This window comes from Tenrec ecaudatus, chromosome 3, assembly GCF_050624435.1.
Source record: "Tenrec ecaudatus isolate mTenEca1 chromosome 3, mTenEca1.hap1, whole genome shotgun sequence".
Taxonomy (NCBI): Eukaryota; Metazoa; Chordata; class Mammalia; order Afrosoricida; family Tenrecidae; genus Tenrec; species Tenrec ecaudatus.
The window spans coordinates 97,510,923-97,528,232 of record NC_134532.1 but is presented as its reverse complement, the minus strand read 5'-3'; the positions used below and the strand labels follow the sequence as shown (position 1 = coordinate 97,528,232).

Here is a 17,310-nt window from a genome sequence, read left to right as displayed (position 1 = left end):
ATTTACCGAATACTGAAACACCTAGCAATGTTCCAGATCTTGAGTGAGAAAGACAGGAGTGAGGAGATGTATAATTGGAAAATAGGAGGTACTGTTTTGAGGATATGGGACGATAGTAAAACTCTTTGTATTCCATATTGCAAGAACTAGATAACCCTCCATGAATCTGGTATCTCTGTTCCATAAGCAGTATATTGGCATTTGTTCCCTGGTGGCTTTGGTGAACTGTCTTGGGCTAAACCATATTTCTAAAGAAAGAGAGGATGGAAAAGCTCAATGCCATTGGCCAAAATAAGATCAGGGACAACTGTGGAACAAACCACCAATTGCTCATATTCAACTTCATGTGGAAATGGAAGGAAATAAAAACAAGTCCACAAAAGCCAAAATACGACCTTGAGCATATTCTTAAAAAATACAAAACACTACAAGACACACTAACTGTTAATAAGCATAGAGCAGCTAAGTTGTACGATGACATCCAGAATACCATACATCAGAAGCCCTGGTGACATAGTGGTTACGTGTTGGGCCGCTAGCCTCAAGAATATCATGCACGAAGAAAGCAAAACACTGTTAAAAAGACAAAAAAGAAAAAAAGACCAAAGTGGGTATCAGACAAAATTCTTGAACATAGAATAGATAAAGCAAATAGAAGAGATGAAATAAAATAACTGAACAGAACAAATTTAAAGGCAGTTCAAGAAAACAAAGAATTATAATTGATTTTTCATTATAAAATTTAAAGGGGAAAGTGTTAAGCATATCTCAAACTGAAAGAAGTGAAGAAAAACTCAAACTTTGAGTTGTATTCTTGAAGGAATCTATAGGCAAATATTACATAATTTAGGAAGCATCATAAGAAGATGAGAGGAATATACATAGTCAGTGTACAAAAAAATAACTGGTTGACATTCAGTCATTTCAACTAGTATCATATGATCAAGGTCCAATGGTTACTGAAGAAAAAAGTTCAAGTTCCACCGAAGGCATCAGCAAAAAATAAGGATCCCAAAATTGATAGAACACAAGTGAAATGTTAAAACAACAACAACAAAACCCCAAGCAGCACAGGGAACGCTCACCAGAGATGCGGAAGACTGGCCAGCTGACTAAATATACCTTTATTTGTGCCCATTCAAAAGAAAGGTGAAAGTAGAAATTATCAAACACGATAATTAGTAATCACATCTAAGTAAAATTTGCTGAAAATAATTCACAATGGTTGCAGCAGTACATCTATAGGGAACTATCACAAATTCTATCTGGATTTCTAAGAGGCCATGGAGTGAGGGGTGAGATAGTTAAAGTTTATTGCACCAACCTGGCCCATACACACATGCGGGGTTAATTGAAGGGCAGAGAGATAAATGGCTCAGTGAGCCTCGCCTTTCTAATTCTTAGGTCTCTTGCTTTCTGATGGCTGGACCAGGGTGCAACAGCTGCCTTAACCAGTTCCCTGCTTCAGCTGGGAAGGCTCACTTCCTGCAAGACATCCCTGAGGAGAAACCACACGGACCTACCCTGATGCAGCCCTGGGTGTTAGAGCAGTCGTGTGGAGAGAGACCCCTGTCAGTACTGAGATGCTTACACGTTCACTGATTCGGCTTTCCTCCTGCAGTCGGCATCATTATGTGTGCTTTGTGAGATGGAGGAGGACTTTGTGGACTGGTGTCGTTCATATGGGCTAATGTTGGACTTGTGGGCTTGGGCAGCACTGTGTTGGAATGCTTTCTTAATGTACACTTGCCGTTTATATAAAAATCTCTTTTGAGTTTCTGTGGATTTGTTTCTCTAATGTACCCAGACTAACACAAGGGGTATCATAACTGATATCCGCTAGACCTGCACTGAAGGCAGAGAATTCCAAAAAGCTGTTTCCTTGTGTTTTCTTAACTATGCACGGGAATCCTACTGCGTGGATCATAAAGCACTATGGGTAGCATAGTGACGAATATAAATCCCAGGACCCTCCATTGTGCTCATGTGGAACCTGTATATAGACCAGGAAGCAGTTACCAAAGAACAAGAGAATGCTGCATTAGAAGTAAGAAAGGGGGTGCCAAGGTTGTATCCTTTCACTATATTTATTCAATCAGTAAATCATCTGCTGAGTAAATAATGCAGGAAGATGAAATAAAGAAGAACTCAGCATCAGGACTGAAGGCTCACTAAGCGCCTGCAATACATAGACGACACAATCTCAATTGCTGAAAGCCAAGAAGACTTGAAGTGCTTACTGATAAAGATGAAAGAATACAACTTTCAATATAAAGACAAATCAATAGAAAAAAACAAAATTCTTCATAACTGAACTAATTTAATATACAACAGCATGATAAATGAAGAAAAGATGTCAAGGATTTCATTTCTCATTTCAGTTCGATCCATAATCAGTATTGATGGAAACAGCGGTCAAGAAATTATACAATGTACTCCAAGGGACAAATCTATTGCACAAGATCTCTTTAAAGTATTCAAAAGCAAAGATGTGACTTTGAGGACTAGGTGCACTTGGTGGTATTTTTTAATGTTCTCCTATGCATGTGAAAGCTGGGCAAGGATAAGGAAGACTTGAGAACAACTGATGCATTTGAATTATAGTATTGGTGAAGAGTACTGAAAGTACCATGGACTATCAGAACAGCAAATCTGTCCCGGAGAAAGTACAGCTCGCATGGTCCTTCCAAGCAAGATTTCATCTCACATAATTTTGAAAATGTTAAGAAGAGAGACTAGTCCATGGAGGATATCGTGCTTGGTCAAGCATGAAAAAGACCCTCAATTAGAGGAACGACAGGGTGGCTGCAACAATGCGCTCAAGCATAACAACAGTGAGGATGGTGTAGACTGCACAGTGTTTCCGTCTGTTTTACACAGGGTCAGCTATGAGTGACAACTGACTTGATGATCACCTAACAACAATAGTACATCTGCTATTTTGCTGACTTGAAAACTTCTAGTCTCCACTACTTGCAGAAAATATCAAGATCTCCTAGCCCATCCAAACATTAGGAAGGACCAAAGTAGAAAAAGCAAGCATGACAAGTTTCAACAACCTATTCATCTTTCCTGTCTGAAGCAGCTTCACATGAGCCTAGAGTTCCTTATCACAGAGCCTATGAAACTAGGCAGGTCTCTCAAGCAACCTGTATCAAAGGGATTCAAAGGGAATACCAGTAAGAAAATTTCTAAGCTAGTTACAAATTTCAAGAATGCATAGGAGCAGTTAAAACAGAATCTTCTCTGTTGGTTTCTTTCTAATGTCGATGGGGAAAAAAACGATGACTAAAAAGTTTAAAAATATAATCCTTGATCTAAGAAAAAGTCATTAGAGAATAAAGCACACAAAATGTCTATTTCCAAAATGTGTGGTTGTGCGATACTATTGAATCAGTTCTAATGCACAACAGAAGGAAACTGCTTGGTCCTGTGCCATTCCACTCAATTGGTGTAATATGTGAGCCCATTATTAGCAGTTACTGTGTCAATCTGTCTCACAGAATGTCTCACTCCAAAATACTAAACAGAGCTTAATGTTAATTTTCTTTAAACTATACACATTCATTTTAAAATTAACTCTCTGTAATCGGTCAATTCTAACTCGTGCTAATGAACTATACCATTTCTTCAAATACAAGACTACATATATCCATCTATTGCTATCCAGTTGATTCTGCATCTATGTTACAAATAAGTAAGAATCTCGTATTTTATGAAAAGGGGAGTGGGAATGGGAGAAAAAACTACTTACCTTAAAGAAGAAATTTTATTCTGCATCTCCTGATTAATTTTCAATTCTTCTCCTGGTCCACTTTCCTTATGAACAGGTTCAGTTGTCAGACCTGTCACCCAGCCTATAGAGATGAATTACAATCAATCGCCATTTAATGTTGACATTATTATCAAGAGCTGTAGTATATATTGTGTAGCTGCAATCCACTATGTATACTACCTTATCCACCTATATTAATCTCACTCATCCTGGGGATTTATACCATTCTTCAAAAAAATCATGATGGACAATATTCAAATCATAAAGAAATCAAGTAGTAAGCATTTTGTGATATAGATAAACTCTTAAGGAGTCAAAATCCATAGACCGTCTTGTTTCTCATAATTTTTCTGCCTTGATAGTTTGCATGCAGTCTGTTAGTGGAAAATAGTTGGGTTTTTCTTCTCTGATAAGTTTCCACCATACACAGGCACCTGCTTTTGCAGGATTTACCAATTTTGGGGGGGGGCCTTAAATACCATAAAACAATGACTGAAAAAGTTTTTCATTTATTAATTTAAGAGTTTTTAATTTCAAGTGTGGCATGAGTCAACAAACTTTAGCAAATTGAAAACAAATGGTAAAAGAGAATTGCCTTTCAAGGGCTATTTTCATGAAAATGTCAACTCTCATAGGACTACTGGGAAAATGAAAAAAAATCACACTTAAAGCTAGCATGATTTTTAAAAGAATTACATACAGTATAACATATAAGCTAAACGTTAGGAAGTATTCCTCATAAATGAAAAAAATTCATTTCATTTTCAGGACATGTATGAGAAACATGCTTTAAAAAGTATTGTTCACATATGAACTACCTGATAAATCAGCCTGCCCACTTCCCCCTCACTTTTTATTCTATAACTATTTTAATGCTATATGTAAAAGTGATTTATTAGTAATACTTTTAAAATCATAAGTTACCAAAAAATGTATAAAAGTCAACATTTTTTATTATCAATGTTCCCCACAACTTCTGTTCCCATTTACCGTACCTGAGTATGTGGATACCACTATCTCATCATAGCCGTCTTTCCCTACACAGCCACCTTGAACAGACGTCACACTTTCAGACAAGGTCTGAAACAATGTAAAATTATGTACCTCATTTGTAATGGCAAATTTCACATGAAAAAGTTATGTCACAAAACTTATTTTCTCCAGATAGTCAAAACATATACTTATTTTTTTTATTTTAACAATTTATTGGGGCTCATACAATTCTTATCACAGTTCATACATATATATACACAAAACATATACTTATTATATGTTTACTGTGTGTCTACATAGAAATTATATATAAGTTTTACTTAAACTTCAAAAGATTATGTCTTTAAATTTGGGAAAAGTTCATTCATAATAACTATCACATTTATGTGTACAAGTGAGCTAAGAGCAGCATCGTCAAAGAGCAGAAATAATGTTTTATATAAAGAAACTGTATAAGAATGACATAAGTATAACTCTGAAAGTGTAGTCTGTATTCTGAATTTCATAGAACACATCCCAGCTTTTCTCCAAAGTTTCCTGGTGAATATAAAAGTTGGATGGGACAATAGTTGAGAAATACAGGCTTGGAAACAGAAAAATCTCTGGTGATTGTACAATAAAATTTTGAAAAGACCAATGACTTCATTAACAACATTAACAGTAACAATACAGGTAGACCTCACTTGATAGAACACACAGAAATCTAATTGACTACATCTGTGGGAAGAGACAACGGAGAAGCTGACAATATCATCAGCCGAAATGAGACCAGTGGCTGACTGTGGAACAAATCATCAATTGTTCATATCTAAGTTCAAGTTGTAATGGAAAAAAAATTAATGCAAGTTCCTAGAACCCAATATATAACCTTGAGTATACCGTGTTTCCCCGAAAGTAAAACATCCCCTGAAAATAAGACCTACTTACAGTTTTGCTTCTCGCTGAAATATAAGGCATCCCCCTGAAAATAAGACCTCCCTGATAATAAGGCCCCCAGAAGCTACTATAACTCTTGATTCTAGACCGTACTGGCGGGCGCCACTGCACAGCTCACTGTTGGCCATAGCACAGTCGGAGCAGACAGGAAGTGCGAGGTATCTTTGTTGCTCACTCTGACCTGATGGAGTCTGGCTGACTCACCATTAGACAGTGAGTCGTGCAGGGCAGGAGTCAGGCACATTGTGTGGACACACAGTGGTGACTGAGGTCAGGGGGGAAATGTCTGATAAAGGGGTGGGGAGGATGTCTGATGAAGGTGTCCACTGGCACAGGGGTGGGGGGGAGGGGGATCACTTAAAATAGCACTGGGGTATCACTTAAAGTGACACAGGAGGATCAGAAGGTGTTACAAAATGGCAAGTCCTCCTTCTGATTCTCTTGTGTCATTTTGATTCCCCCCTCTGATCCTCCTGCATCATTTTAAGTGATCCCCCTCACCCCACGCTGATACTCCAGTGTAATTTTTTTTTTAACTCCTAGACATGAATGCAAAAAGAAAAAGCTACTCTATGGAGGACATGAAAGGAGTCATGGAAGACTCTTGGGGCCAAAATCTGACTGCTTTCTGCAAAGAGAAGATGTTGAGTCTGATTGGTCTGATAATGGCGAGCAGAGTATGGTAACCTCATTGAACAAGTGGTCAGGGAAATGCTAAAAAGCGCAAGTGTGGATCGGGTCGGCAACCATTATTTTCCGAGCTGGAAGACCTGATCTGTGAATGGGTTGTTGACAGGAAAGCAAAGGCTTTGGTTGTGAAGAGGGCTCAGATTCAAGAATTTGCCCGTGCAATGGCACAACAGTTTGACACAGCCCCCGAAGAATTCAAAGCATCACAACACTGGCTGGATCATTTCCTTCAGCAAAGTAAACTGTCTTTAAGACCATCCACAACTACTACCGTACCATATACAGGTAATAAATTTCCTTTTTTGTTCTTCAACAATGTGTACCGCATTCTTCTTCATGGAAAAATAAGACATCCCCAGAAAATAAGACCTAGCACATCTTTAGGAGCAAAAATTAATATAAGACACTGTCTTGTTTTGGGGAAACAGGGTATACCACCTGAAATGTGAAAATATCTCAAGAAAACTTTGAATCATTGAACACTAATGACAGAAGACCAATGAGCTATCAAATGACTTTAAGAACAACACACAAAGAAAGAAAAGATCAATATGCATGTGATAGGTACATTTATTGTGCCAACCTGGCCAATGAACACATGTGAGATTAATTGAAAAGCAGAGAGATAAGTGGCTTGGCAAGCCTCACCTTTCTTGTGTCTTGCTCTTTGATGATGGACCAGTGTGCGGCTGCCTTAGCTTGTTCTCTGCCTCAACTTGTAAGCTACACTACCTGTGGGACACCTAACCCATGTACTGTGTCACTGTAGTTTGAGGTTCCTTCAAGACCTGCTTTGCCACGCTACTGGAGTATACATCGCTTGAGCTGGGGACTGTTGGACCCTGTCATCTGGCTGACTGTTGGCGACCTGCCTTGCTGTTTGCTACCTTGACTTGCACCCGATGGTCTCAAGACTTGAAGGACTACTAGTGTATTAGCTTGCTCACAGAAGTTGCACTGAGCCATTTGTACTGCTCTATAGATTAACTGTTAATTATATATGTGTGTGTGTATATATATCTGTGTAGATATATATACACACTTATAAAATCATAAATGTCCTGGTTTTGTTTCTCTAGAGAACCCTAACATAATGCACATCAAAACACTTGGAAACTTTCTCTTGATCATACATTTGCTAGAGCAAATGAAAGAAGTGATGAACTAAAAGAGTTTTACAGAACGTTTTAAAGGACCGCTTGAGAAGATAAAGTAGAGTATTATAATCAAATTTTCAAAGACCTGGAGTTAGATACCTAAAAAGGAAGAATATACTCAGCATATTTCAAGCTGAAAGCATGAAGAAGAAATTCAAACCTCAAGCTATAATATTGAAAAATTCTAGGGGAAAAATATTGAAAGATGCAGTTAGTATCAAAAGAACACAGAGGCAATACACACTATACTAAAAAAAGTGGCCAAAACTCAACCATTTCAAGAGGTACCATATGTTCAAGAACCAATGGTGTCGGAATGATCATCTCCTCCCTTCATCTTGAAAAAGCGACTGCAGTCGTTTGAGGTGAGAGCTCCTCTGTCAGAGTGGTTTTAGGGGGGTGATACATGGTTCTTGGGCATTAGACAGGCTCTCTACCTTGTTACTGCAAGAATACCATTCAGTTGCTGCCATACAACCTGGTGCTAAATCAACAGACACTCCCACAAGAACAGTAAGTGAACCATACTAGAAATTCAAATCCTGAAGTGGGAGGGGGACATATATTTCTGTTGGTGGGTAAACAACTGGAGCAACCTCCCACTGGGAAGAAGCATTTAACAATACTTATATAGAACACAAGAGGAGAATACACCCACTACTATGTTCATAATTAGACACTTGTGACCTACTTTCTATCCAGCCCTTGATGAGCAAGGCTATGCGCTATAGATTACTTGGACTTTTAGACTGTGTCCTTTCAAGAAGCACAACACCCTTCACTGCTACAGGTTCCCCTACAGGGAGTCAATGTGGTGAACTCACTGAGAGAATGGGCTTTACCTCATGCGCCCTTGTAGCAGATTTAGGGAACTGACATTCTCCCTTGTACTCAAGGCTGACCTGCCCTCTGTAAGGAGATGACTGCTATCCTCTCCCACGGTTATGGAATTGGCAGTCACTGACTTTGGGTCTGATCTCTTGCTTTGAGGGTGCTCAGTGAATGGTGGCCCATGACGACCACATATTCACGATTTAATGCCCTCCTTGCTTTCTTATGACATGGATTAGTCGGGTAGGCATGATTCTGCATTTGTGATGGCAGGGTTGCATGGGGGGAAGTGAGGAGCTAACAAAATGAACAAGAAGAAAATATGCTAAAGTTGATTGTGATGCTAATTGAACAAATCTTAATATGGCTGAGTGATTAAAGTGTATGTATGATACATGGATGGACTGTGGGCCTCTACTTAAGTCTTCCCTCAACGCAAGTACACTTTGTTCTAATAATCTGGCACTGTGTGACACTCACCTTCCTGGCATGATCGCTGAAGCCAAAATGGGTGAAAAAGCAAATGTGGTGGAAAGAGCTGATGGTGCCATGCTATTAAAAATATAGCGGCTGGGGTCTTAAAGGCTTGAAGATAAGCAAGTGGCCATCGAGCAGGGAAACAACAAACCCACACGGAAGAACCACACAAGCCTGTGTGATCATGACGTGTCAATGGGAGCAAGTATCAAAAGACCATAAACAATTATATTGATGTGAAGGAGAGGGGTCATAGTAGAAACCCAAAGCCCATCTTTAGACAATTGGACATCCCCTCACAAAAGGGTCACATTGAAGGGGTGATTCATCCAGGGTGCAGTTTAGCACCAACAAAACACACAACCTTCCTCTGGTTCTTTAATGCTTCCTGCCCCGCACTATGATGACCCCAGTGCCTCGAGAAAATCCTGCTAGACTGGAGCATGTGCACTGGTACCGGGAAGAGCTTTTGACCCGCAGAAGCCGGGATACACAAACCCCTCGGAAACACAAGGGTCGGGGGAAGGTGGGTGGGGAGGGAAAGAGGGAACTGATAGCAATGGCGGATGTATAACCCTTTCCCCACCCCTTAGAGAGACGAACAACAGAAACCTGGGTGAAGGGATACAGCAGAGTGTAAAACAAGAAAAAACAGAACCCTAACCCTAGGGCTAACCCTAACCCTAGGGCTAACCCTAACCCTAACAACAACCAAAAAAAACCATGAAAAAATAATACATAATTTATCAAGGGTTCATGGGGGTGGAATGGTGGGGAAAGGAGGAAAAAAGAGGAGCTAATAATAACAAGGACTCAAGTAGAAAGATAATATTTTGAAAATGATGGCAACATATATACAAGTTTGCTTGATATATTGATTTCTGGATTTTTATAGTATCTGTAGGAGCCCCCAATAAAGTGATTTGAATTAAAATAAAGTGTATGATATATAAAGTATATGCCAATAAAACGATTTTAAAAAGAAGAACCAAAAGTTATAAAGGAAGATGTCTAAGTACATTAGCAAAAAAAAAGGCTCTAAAAATTGACAGAATTCTAACTGAAATATTTCAACAAACTTATGAAGCACTGTAAACATTTACTGAGTTATACTAAGAAATGTCAAAGATGGCCAGGCTACTAGAAGATATCCATACTTGTGCCCATTCCAAAGAAAGATGACCCAACAGAATGGTCCCTCTTGATAACACATTGAAAGAAGTGAAGCCAAATGTTTACTACCCTTGCCTTTAAGGAGCATTCTGGCTCCTTAAAAATCTGTAATTTGTTGGGTAGTTCATTTTATATTCTTTGCTTACATGGTAATTCTTCCTTCTTCATTGTCCAGCTTTCACATGCATGAGACAATTGAAAATGCAAGGCTTGATAAAGCACGCTTTATTCCTCAAAGCAACATATTTGATTTTTAATACTTAAGGAGGCCCAGAACAATAAATACTGTATATACTCAAATATAAGCCGACACAATGATCAGCTGAGAAACCTAATTTTGCCACAAAAATGGCATTAAAAATGTGCTGAAGAACTCGGCTTATACACTAGTATACACAGTAGTTTGATGTTTTTTTTTTTTTATTGCTTTCACGGCCATTGATTGTGGGCCTAAATAAAACGAGCTCCTTAGCAACTTCAATCTTTTCTCCATTTATCATGAAGTCTATTGGCCCAGTTGGGAGGATTTACATCTGCATCTATATCAGTATCAACATCAACATAAATAGCTACAGTTATAACCATACTGAAGGCTGGAGTCTTTGACTTTCAATTTTTAATTATTTTATTGGGGGCTCTTATAGCTCTTATAACATTATTTCAAGTCCTTTTTGATTTCAGCTTGCAAGGTTGTGTTATTTTCATATACAAGTGGTGTGGTAGTTACATCATTTTTTGTCAACTTGAAGAAATCTAAATGTGTAGGGGTGGAATTCAACCTGTCAATCATGTCACAGTCTGCTGGTACCTTCCTGTGGGTATAGCCTTCTCGTATGGAGGGCTCAGAGAACCTCCCTCTTCCTCTGCCTTCATTTTCCTATTTGCTGGATACCCTGAAAGCTGCCAGGGCCCAGCCATGTTTCCACCGACATTGGATCCACATGACTTTGCACCCACCAGCCTGTGATATTCCTGAATTCTGCATCATTGTATATGATTGCATGATTCTGAAGAGAGACTGATGGACTAGTATTGGTCTTAAGGACTTGAGTTGGACTGGGCTGGATATAAAGCGCTCTCTTCTTTTATACATAAAATATAAAAAATTACCCAACAGAATTTGGAAATTATTGAACACCCTGGTGGTATAGAGTTTAATCATTGGGCTGGGATTCACAAGGTTGGGTAGTTTGGAACCACCAGCCCTCCCAAGGACAAAGATGGGGTTTTCTTCTCCCGTAAAGAATTACAGTCTCGGAACTCAGAGGCAGTTGTACCCTATCCCATAATGTAACTATGAGTTGATATCAACTCAATGGCAGTGAAAATGAGAACAGCAATATCACAGGTGGGAAATTCTTGCTGAAGCTCATTCAATAACAGCTACAGCAGGACATCGATAGAGAACTGCCAGTAATTTAAGCTGGATTCGGAAGAGGACTTAGCACAAAGATATCACTGCTGATGCCTGATGGATCTTGGCTGAAAACAGAGAAAATCAAAAGATGCTTATGTTTTACTGACTATGCGAAGGCATTGGACTTAACAAGGCCATGACATTGAGGAGAATGGGAATTCCATTACACTTCATTGTGCTCCCACAGAACCCACACATGGACCATGAGGGAGTTGTTCACAACAAAACAAGGGAACACTACATGGTTTAAAATCAGGACAGGTATGCTTCAGGGTCATATCTATTCATTATACTTATTCAATCTTGAAGCTAAACTAGATGAAGAATACGGCCCCACGACTGAAGAAAAGCTTTACCGTGTACATACTTGCTGAACGCAAGGAGGACTTGGAGCACTTGCTGATGAACATTAATGATCACCTTCAGTATAAATTACAATTCAATATAAAGAAAACAAAAATCCTCACAAATGTACCAATAGACAACATCATGATAAACAAAGTAAAATTGTCTACAGCTATCCACTGATCACACAGACATGTCTGTCTGGAATAAAATCTGTGCATGTACAAACTGGAACCCCAGTAATAATACTTTTTCACTTATTCTCTAGTATACTCTCTTTTTATAACTTTCCCTTTAACTTTTTTATTAAAGTCCATCCATCCATCCATCCACACTGTGTGGTCTTCTCCAGATGAGGAAAACAACAGAGGTTAACATTGGGATCCAAGATGAACTACAGCATTCACAGTCTCTAACGTAACCTGTTAGAAGGAGCTCTATCGAGGACAGAAGGAAAGGTAGTATTTCTGAGCACTAGACCTGCAGCTTACAAAATTGCATCTGCTGATATGAAGTTAAAGTTATGAAAGAGAAGTACTGTTATTGGAAAAATTTAAAAAGAAAAAATGTTGGAACTGAGATGTGACTTAAAAAAAAAAAGTAGCCTCGATGATAGTAAAGAATTTATTCAAACACAGGGAATCCAGGGCGGATGATCCCTTCAGGACCAGTGGTGAAAGTGGCAATACTGGGAGGGTGGAGGGAGAGTGGGATGGAACGGGGGAACCCGATTATAAGGATTTACATATAACCTCCTCCCTGGGGTATAGACAACAGAAAGGTGGGTGAAGGGAGACGTTGGTCTGTGTAAGATATGACAAAATAATAATTTATGAGTTGTCATGAGGGAGTGGGGAGCGGGGGGGGGGGGAACGAGAAGCTGATGCCAGGAGCTTACATGGAGAGCAAATGTTTTGAGAATGATGAGGGTAACTAATGTGCAAACGTGCTTTACACAATTGAGGTATGTATGGATCATGATAAGAGTTGTATGGGCTCCCAATAAAATGATTTAAGAAAAGAAAAGAAAAGAAAGAGTCAAGTTTTACCAGAATGCTTCTCTAGCTAACTTAGGGTAAGTCATCACAACTACAAAGACAATTTGTGAAACAAAAGTTGCTTATATATGATATAGTATTTGTTATTTCATACTTCCTGTAAGCTGGAACCTAAGGAGCTAGAATTGAAACTGCTGCCTTTCCCCACAAGATGCTTTATAGTATTTGCCAGGATGGATGTTATTCCTAAAGTCATATTGCTTTAGAACAACAGTCTCATTTATAGGAATATTACTCTTTATGTGCTATTACATATTTTAAAACTAAAATAAAAATATTGAATACTTTAGAAAGATCTGTATTTTAAATACATTAATCCGTTTCAAGGTAATAGTCTACTATTCACATACAAGCATAATCTATGACACACAGAGAAGAATTTGATAACATGATAGCAATATGTTAAACCAGACACAATATTTTCATTCTTTTTCATGTAACAAAATCTAAACTATACTTATCGTCGTAATTAATTAGTGATTAGTAAGCTCATCTGAAGTATATGCAGTCTTTTAAAATGGAATGTACCTGATCAAATCGCAGAAAGGGTTCACTTGCATTATCAAAACTATACACTTCCACTGTTCCATCATCTCTCCCAACAAGTAAATCTTTAACCCCATCTCCCACGATGTCAAAGCTATCAACACATAGAACACCTTAAAAAAACAAAAGTATTATTATTAGGAAAACAAATAAAAACATGAAGTCTACCAAGTAAAAATGAAAAAATGTATATAGCAAATAACAGCAGATAGAAAAAAAACCGCTTTTGAGCCGCATTTCCATCCACCTTTACCTATTTCAAAGACTTTAAATATAATCTATATGGTCCATGGTCCCTAAATTTAAATCTCTAGCTCTGGCATTGCTCCAGAGCTCCAGAGTCATATGCAGGTAAGTCAAAAAATATTTCTACCAGAGTTCCAGTTTATGCACCAAGAGGTTTCCTCTCAACAACACATGTGGAAGCATAGCACTGAAGTCAGTGGATGGCTACACTCCCCTCAGTCTCACTTGGAGCCCAAGAAAAATGACTCTGAAGTCAGGACTTACATACAGTTCTTAATAAATGTCACGTAAACATCTTCCTAAATCAATGAAATATTCCAACAAGCTTATGGAAAGTATGCTCCATATAAAATGATTTTTTAAATAGATTAAGTGTTTTTAAGAAAGGCTGGAAAACTTCAAAATAACAAGGCATGAAGGTCAGCTCACAAAGGTTCTGGTGACTATTTTGAGGAATTACAAAAAGGTAGGTAGTCTTGATAGATTTTGTCAAAGGACACAGGGAAATCAGGAGGGTTTATCAGGTTTAAGTTTTAAGAGAATCAATTGCTAAAAAAATAAGAAAATCAATTGCATTGCTCATTTTTGTAGGGTAGCAAGGGCTGGCCTAAGAGAATTTCACTGGGAAACCTGAACTCACCCATCTGATTTTATCCCTTCAGATGTTTCTTTCCCAAACTCGAAGAACATTTACAAGAAACATGATTTGAGTCCCTCAAAGATGCCAAGAACTGCCACCAGTTTAATACAGTAAAAATAGAAGAGTACAGAGTCTTGGGGAAAAGGGTACTCACTCACTCACTCACTCACTCACTCACTCACTCACTCACTCACTCAACTGAATCGATTCTGAACCTTAAAGCAACCTTACAGGACAGGGCAAAACTGTCCCTGTGGGTTTCTAAGACCATAACTGTTTACAGTAATAGAAAGCCTCCCCTTTCTCCTGAGGAACAGCTGGTGGTTTTGAACTGCTGTTCTTGAGGTTTAGCAACCCATTCATAACCACTACACCAACAGGGCTCCAAAGCAGGGGAAGGATTAGAGGGGCGGAAATATAATATTCAAAAGTGTAGAGACTTAAATGGAGGACAGGTCAAGAAACAGCATCTTCACATTTGACATTTTTGTATTGCGAAAGTTACTATGATGTATAGCACTTGTCTGTCAGCTTGCTGTACTACAGTGGCGTGTATGCTGTTCTGATGCGGGAAGCATGTCACTGGTATGCTAAATATCAGCAGGGTCACTCCAAGTGAACAGGTTTCAGCAGAGCTTCCAGACTAAGAACAGACCAAGAAGAAGGAATGGGCTGTCTGCTTCTGAGAAACTGCTGCTGAAGACCTTAAGATAGCATCTAAACATTTTCAAATACTGAAAACCTCATAGATAGAAGCTGAACATTGTCAGAGATAGTGACAGAAGATGAGCCACATATTTCTATCCTCCATCTAACACATTTGTTGAAAAAGAACAATTAATGAATAAAGAGCATGAACATATATATAGCCATCTCATCACCCACCACGTTATAGTCAGTTAAGATGGCCCTCCTGGCCATAATTCCTTATGTGGCATGCCACAATTCTGGACGCTATAGGTCTGTGGCTATAGTCCCATTAGAGGGTATTCTCTACTGTACTAAACATTTTGGGCTTCTGGCTCTGGACCCTGCATTTAAGTCGCCTCTTCCTGACCCTAGGATATGGGACTGAACGGCATCCACCACCATGTGAGCCATTTTCTCAAAGTTTAGTGAGTGTCTGTGAAACATTGCAGTGAACCAAGAGATTAAAGGGGATATAGTAAAGGAAGGAGTGGAGAGGGTGGGAAGGGAATGAAGCAGGATAGCCCATTGGAAGAGTTGGACATTTGGGACATCTTTAATCTCTGGCTCTTTAGGACTAGTCTGATCTTAATTCTTCAAAAATAAATTATTACCATATCAAGTATAAGTTTCTTCTAGAAACATATTCCTTAAAAATAGGAATATGCTCTCACTGACAACACTTCTTCCTTCCTTAATACAAAAACTCCCAGATTATAGTCAATTCCCTATTCCAGCAATTTAAAAATGGATTGTGGCATAGAATGATGTCATAGATAGACATTGGCCCATAAAAGCCTATCTCAAACAAAACAGTTTTGGTAATAGTATGATAAACCAATTAATAGTAGGCAAATATAAAGAGGCTCTATGAGTGGTCAACATGTTATCTGTACAGTATAAATTAAAATGTAAGACACAGTCTGAATGTTTTACTTAATAGTTACTGAAATCTCATCATGTGAACTGCACCATAAACATACCTCCCCTCTTTTTTTCATTTCGAATTTCCCACTTATGTATTGGATTAGACGTAGTGATCTGAATAAGCCCAAGTCTTCCATCTGATGTTCCAAACAAAAGGTCTTCTCCAGAATCACCTAAGTTATAATTAAATTCAACATTTCTTTATTCCACACACTCACAATACCTTTTAAAATTTAAGTATTTTCATATAAAAATTTCCTAAGGTAAAAAAACTGGTAAACAAAATCTGGGGGGATGGCTTATATACGCTGGATTTTATAGCCATAAGAGACAAATCTCTGCGTCATCTAATTTTAAGATAAACGGAAATTTAAAGTTCAACAACTTATCACTATGAGTTACTGGCAAAATACAAGAAAATAATTGTCTCTAATTTCATTTTCTTTCTGCAATTTTCCAACTTTATGTTTTTCATAAACGCAGGTTTTTACCAATCTAACATACTCAGACTTAAATAGCATTACCGCCATTTCCGTTGTGCAGTGCTAAAACAGTAGGTGGTCCAGGAACTTCAACTTCATATCTGAGATCAGATCCCTGAAGGAGAAGTATTTTAAAACTGAAAGAGTACCATTTTATAACCATCACAATACAACAGTCCCTCAGTTTGAGAGAGGGAGAGGTACAGTACTTGCATGTAACCAATACACATCTTGTCAAGACTTTAAGTTAGCACTGCATCACTTGCAATGCCTAACATAATGCACAGGTTATGTAAATAGCACTGGGTACTCCTCTTAGCCTTTGGGGAATTGCTTTCTCATTTAATTTCTTCCTCCTATTCTCCCATCCTCATGCTCCAACCCCACCCCACAGTATTTTTGACCAGCAATCAAATGGATGACTAGAACCACAAGCATGGAGGGCCAACTGAAATCATTATAGGTTTAACTTACACTGGGGAAGAAGTCTAAGTCAGCTTTGTGTCTGAAAACATTGGTAATATCTATATTCAAATAAATTATATTATCTAATATAAACTTTCCAAATTATATTGTGAAATATTAACATACATTATTGTTGTTAGGTACAACTGCCTAAATTTCTGGTTCAATTACCCATGTTATTTACATTTAAATGTTATTTTAATAGTCCTATAGTGTGTGTGTGTGTGTGTATTTTTTAAATCATTTTATTGGGGGCTCGTACAGCTCTTATCACAATCCACACATACATCCACTGTGTCAATCACATTTGTATATACGTTGCCATCATCATTTTCAAAACATTTTCTTTCTACTTGAGCCCTTGGTAATAGCTCATTTCCCCCTCCCTCCCCTCATGAACCCTTGATGATTTATATATTATTTTTATTTGTTTATGTCTTACACTGACTGATGTCTCCCTTCATC

General features: G+C 38.3%; 1 protein-coding gene across 1 annotated transcript in view; it reads right to left on the bottom strand.

Moving 5' to 3' along the window:
* Window positions 1-17,310, bottom strand: part of BBS7 (Bardet-Biedl syndrome 7) — a 76,560-nt gene that overhangs the window by 32,831 nt on the left and 26,419 nt on the right. Inside the window, exons 6-10 of the mRNA XM_075543856.1 lie at window positions 16,423-16,495; window positions 15,955-16,071; window positions 13,381-13,511; window positions 4,771-4,855; window positions 3,755-3,857 (exon numbers count right to left, since the gene is read on the bottom strand). Of these exons, the coding sequence (XP_075399971.1) occupies window positions 3,755-3,857; window positions 4,771-4,855; window positions 13,381-13,511; window positions 15,955-16,071; window positions 16,423-16,495 (509 nt within the window). The remainder of the gene's footprint in view (window positions 1-3,754; window positions 3,858-4,770; window positions 4,856-13,380; window positions 13,512-15,954; window positions 16,072-16,422; window positions 16,496-17,310) is intronic.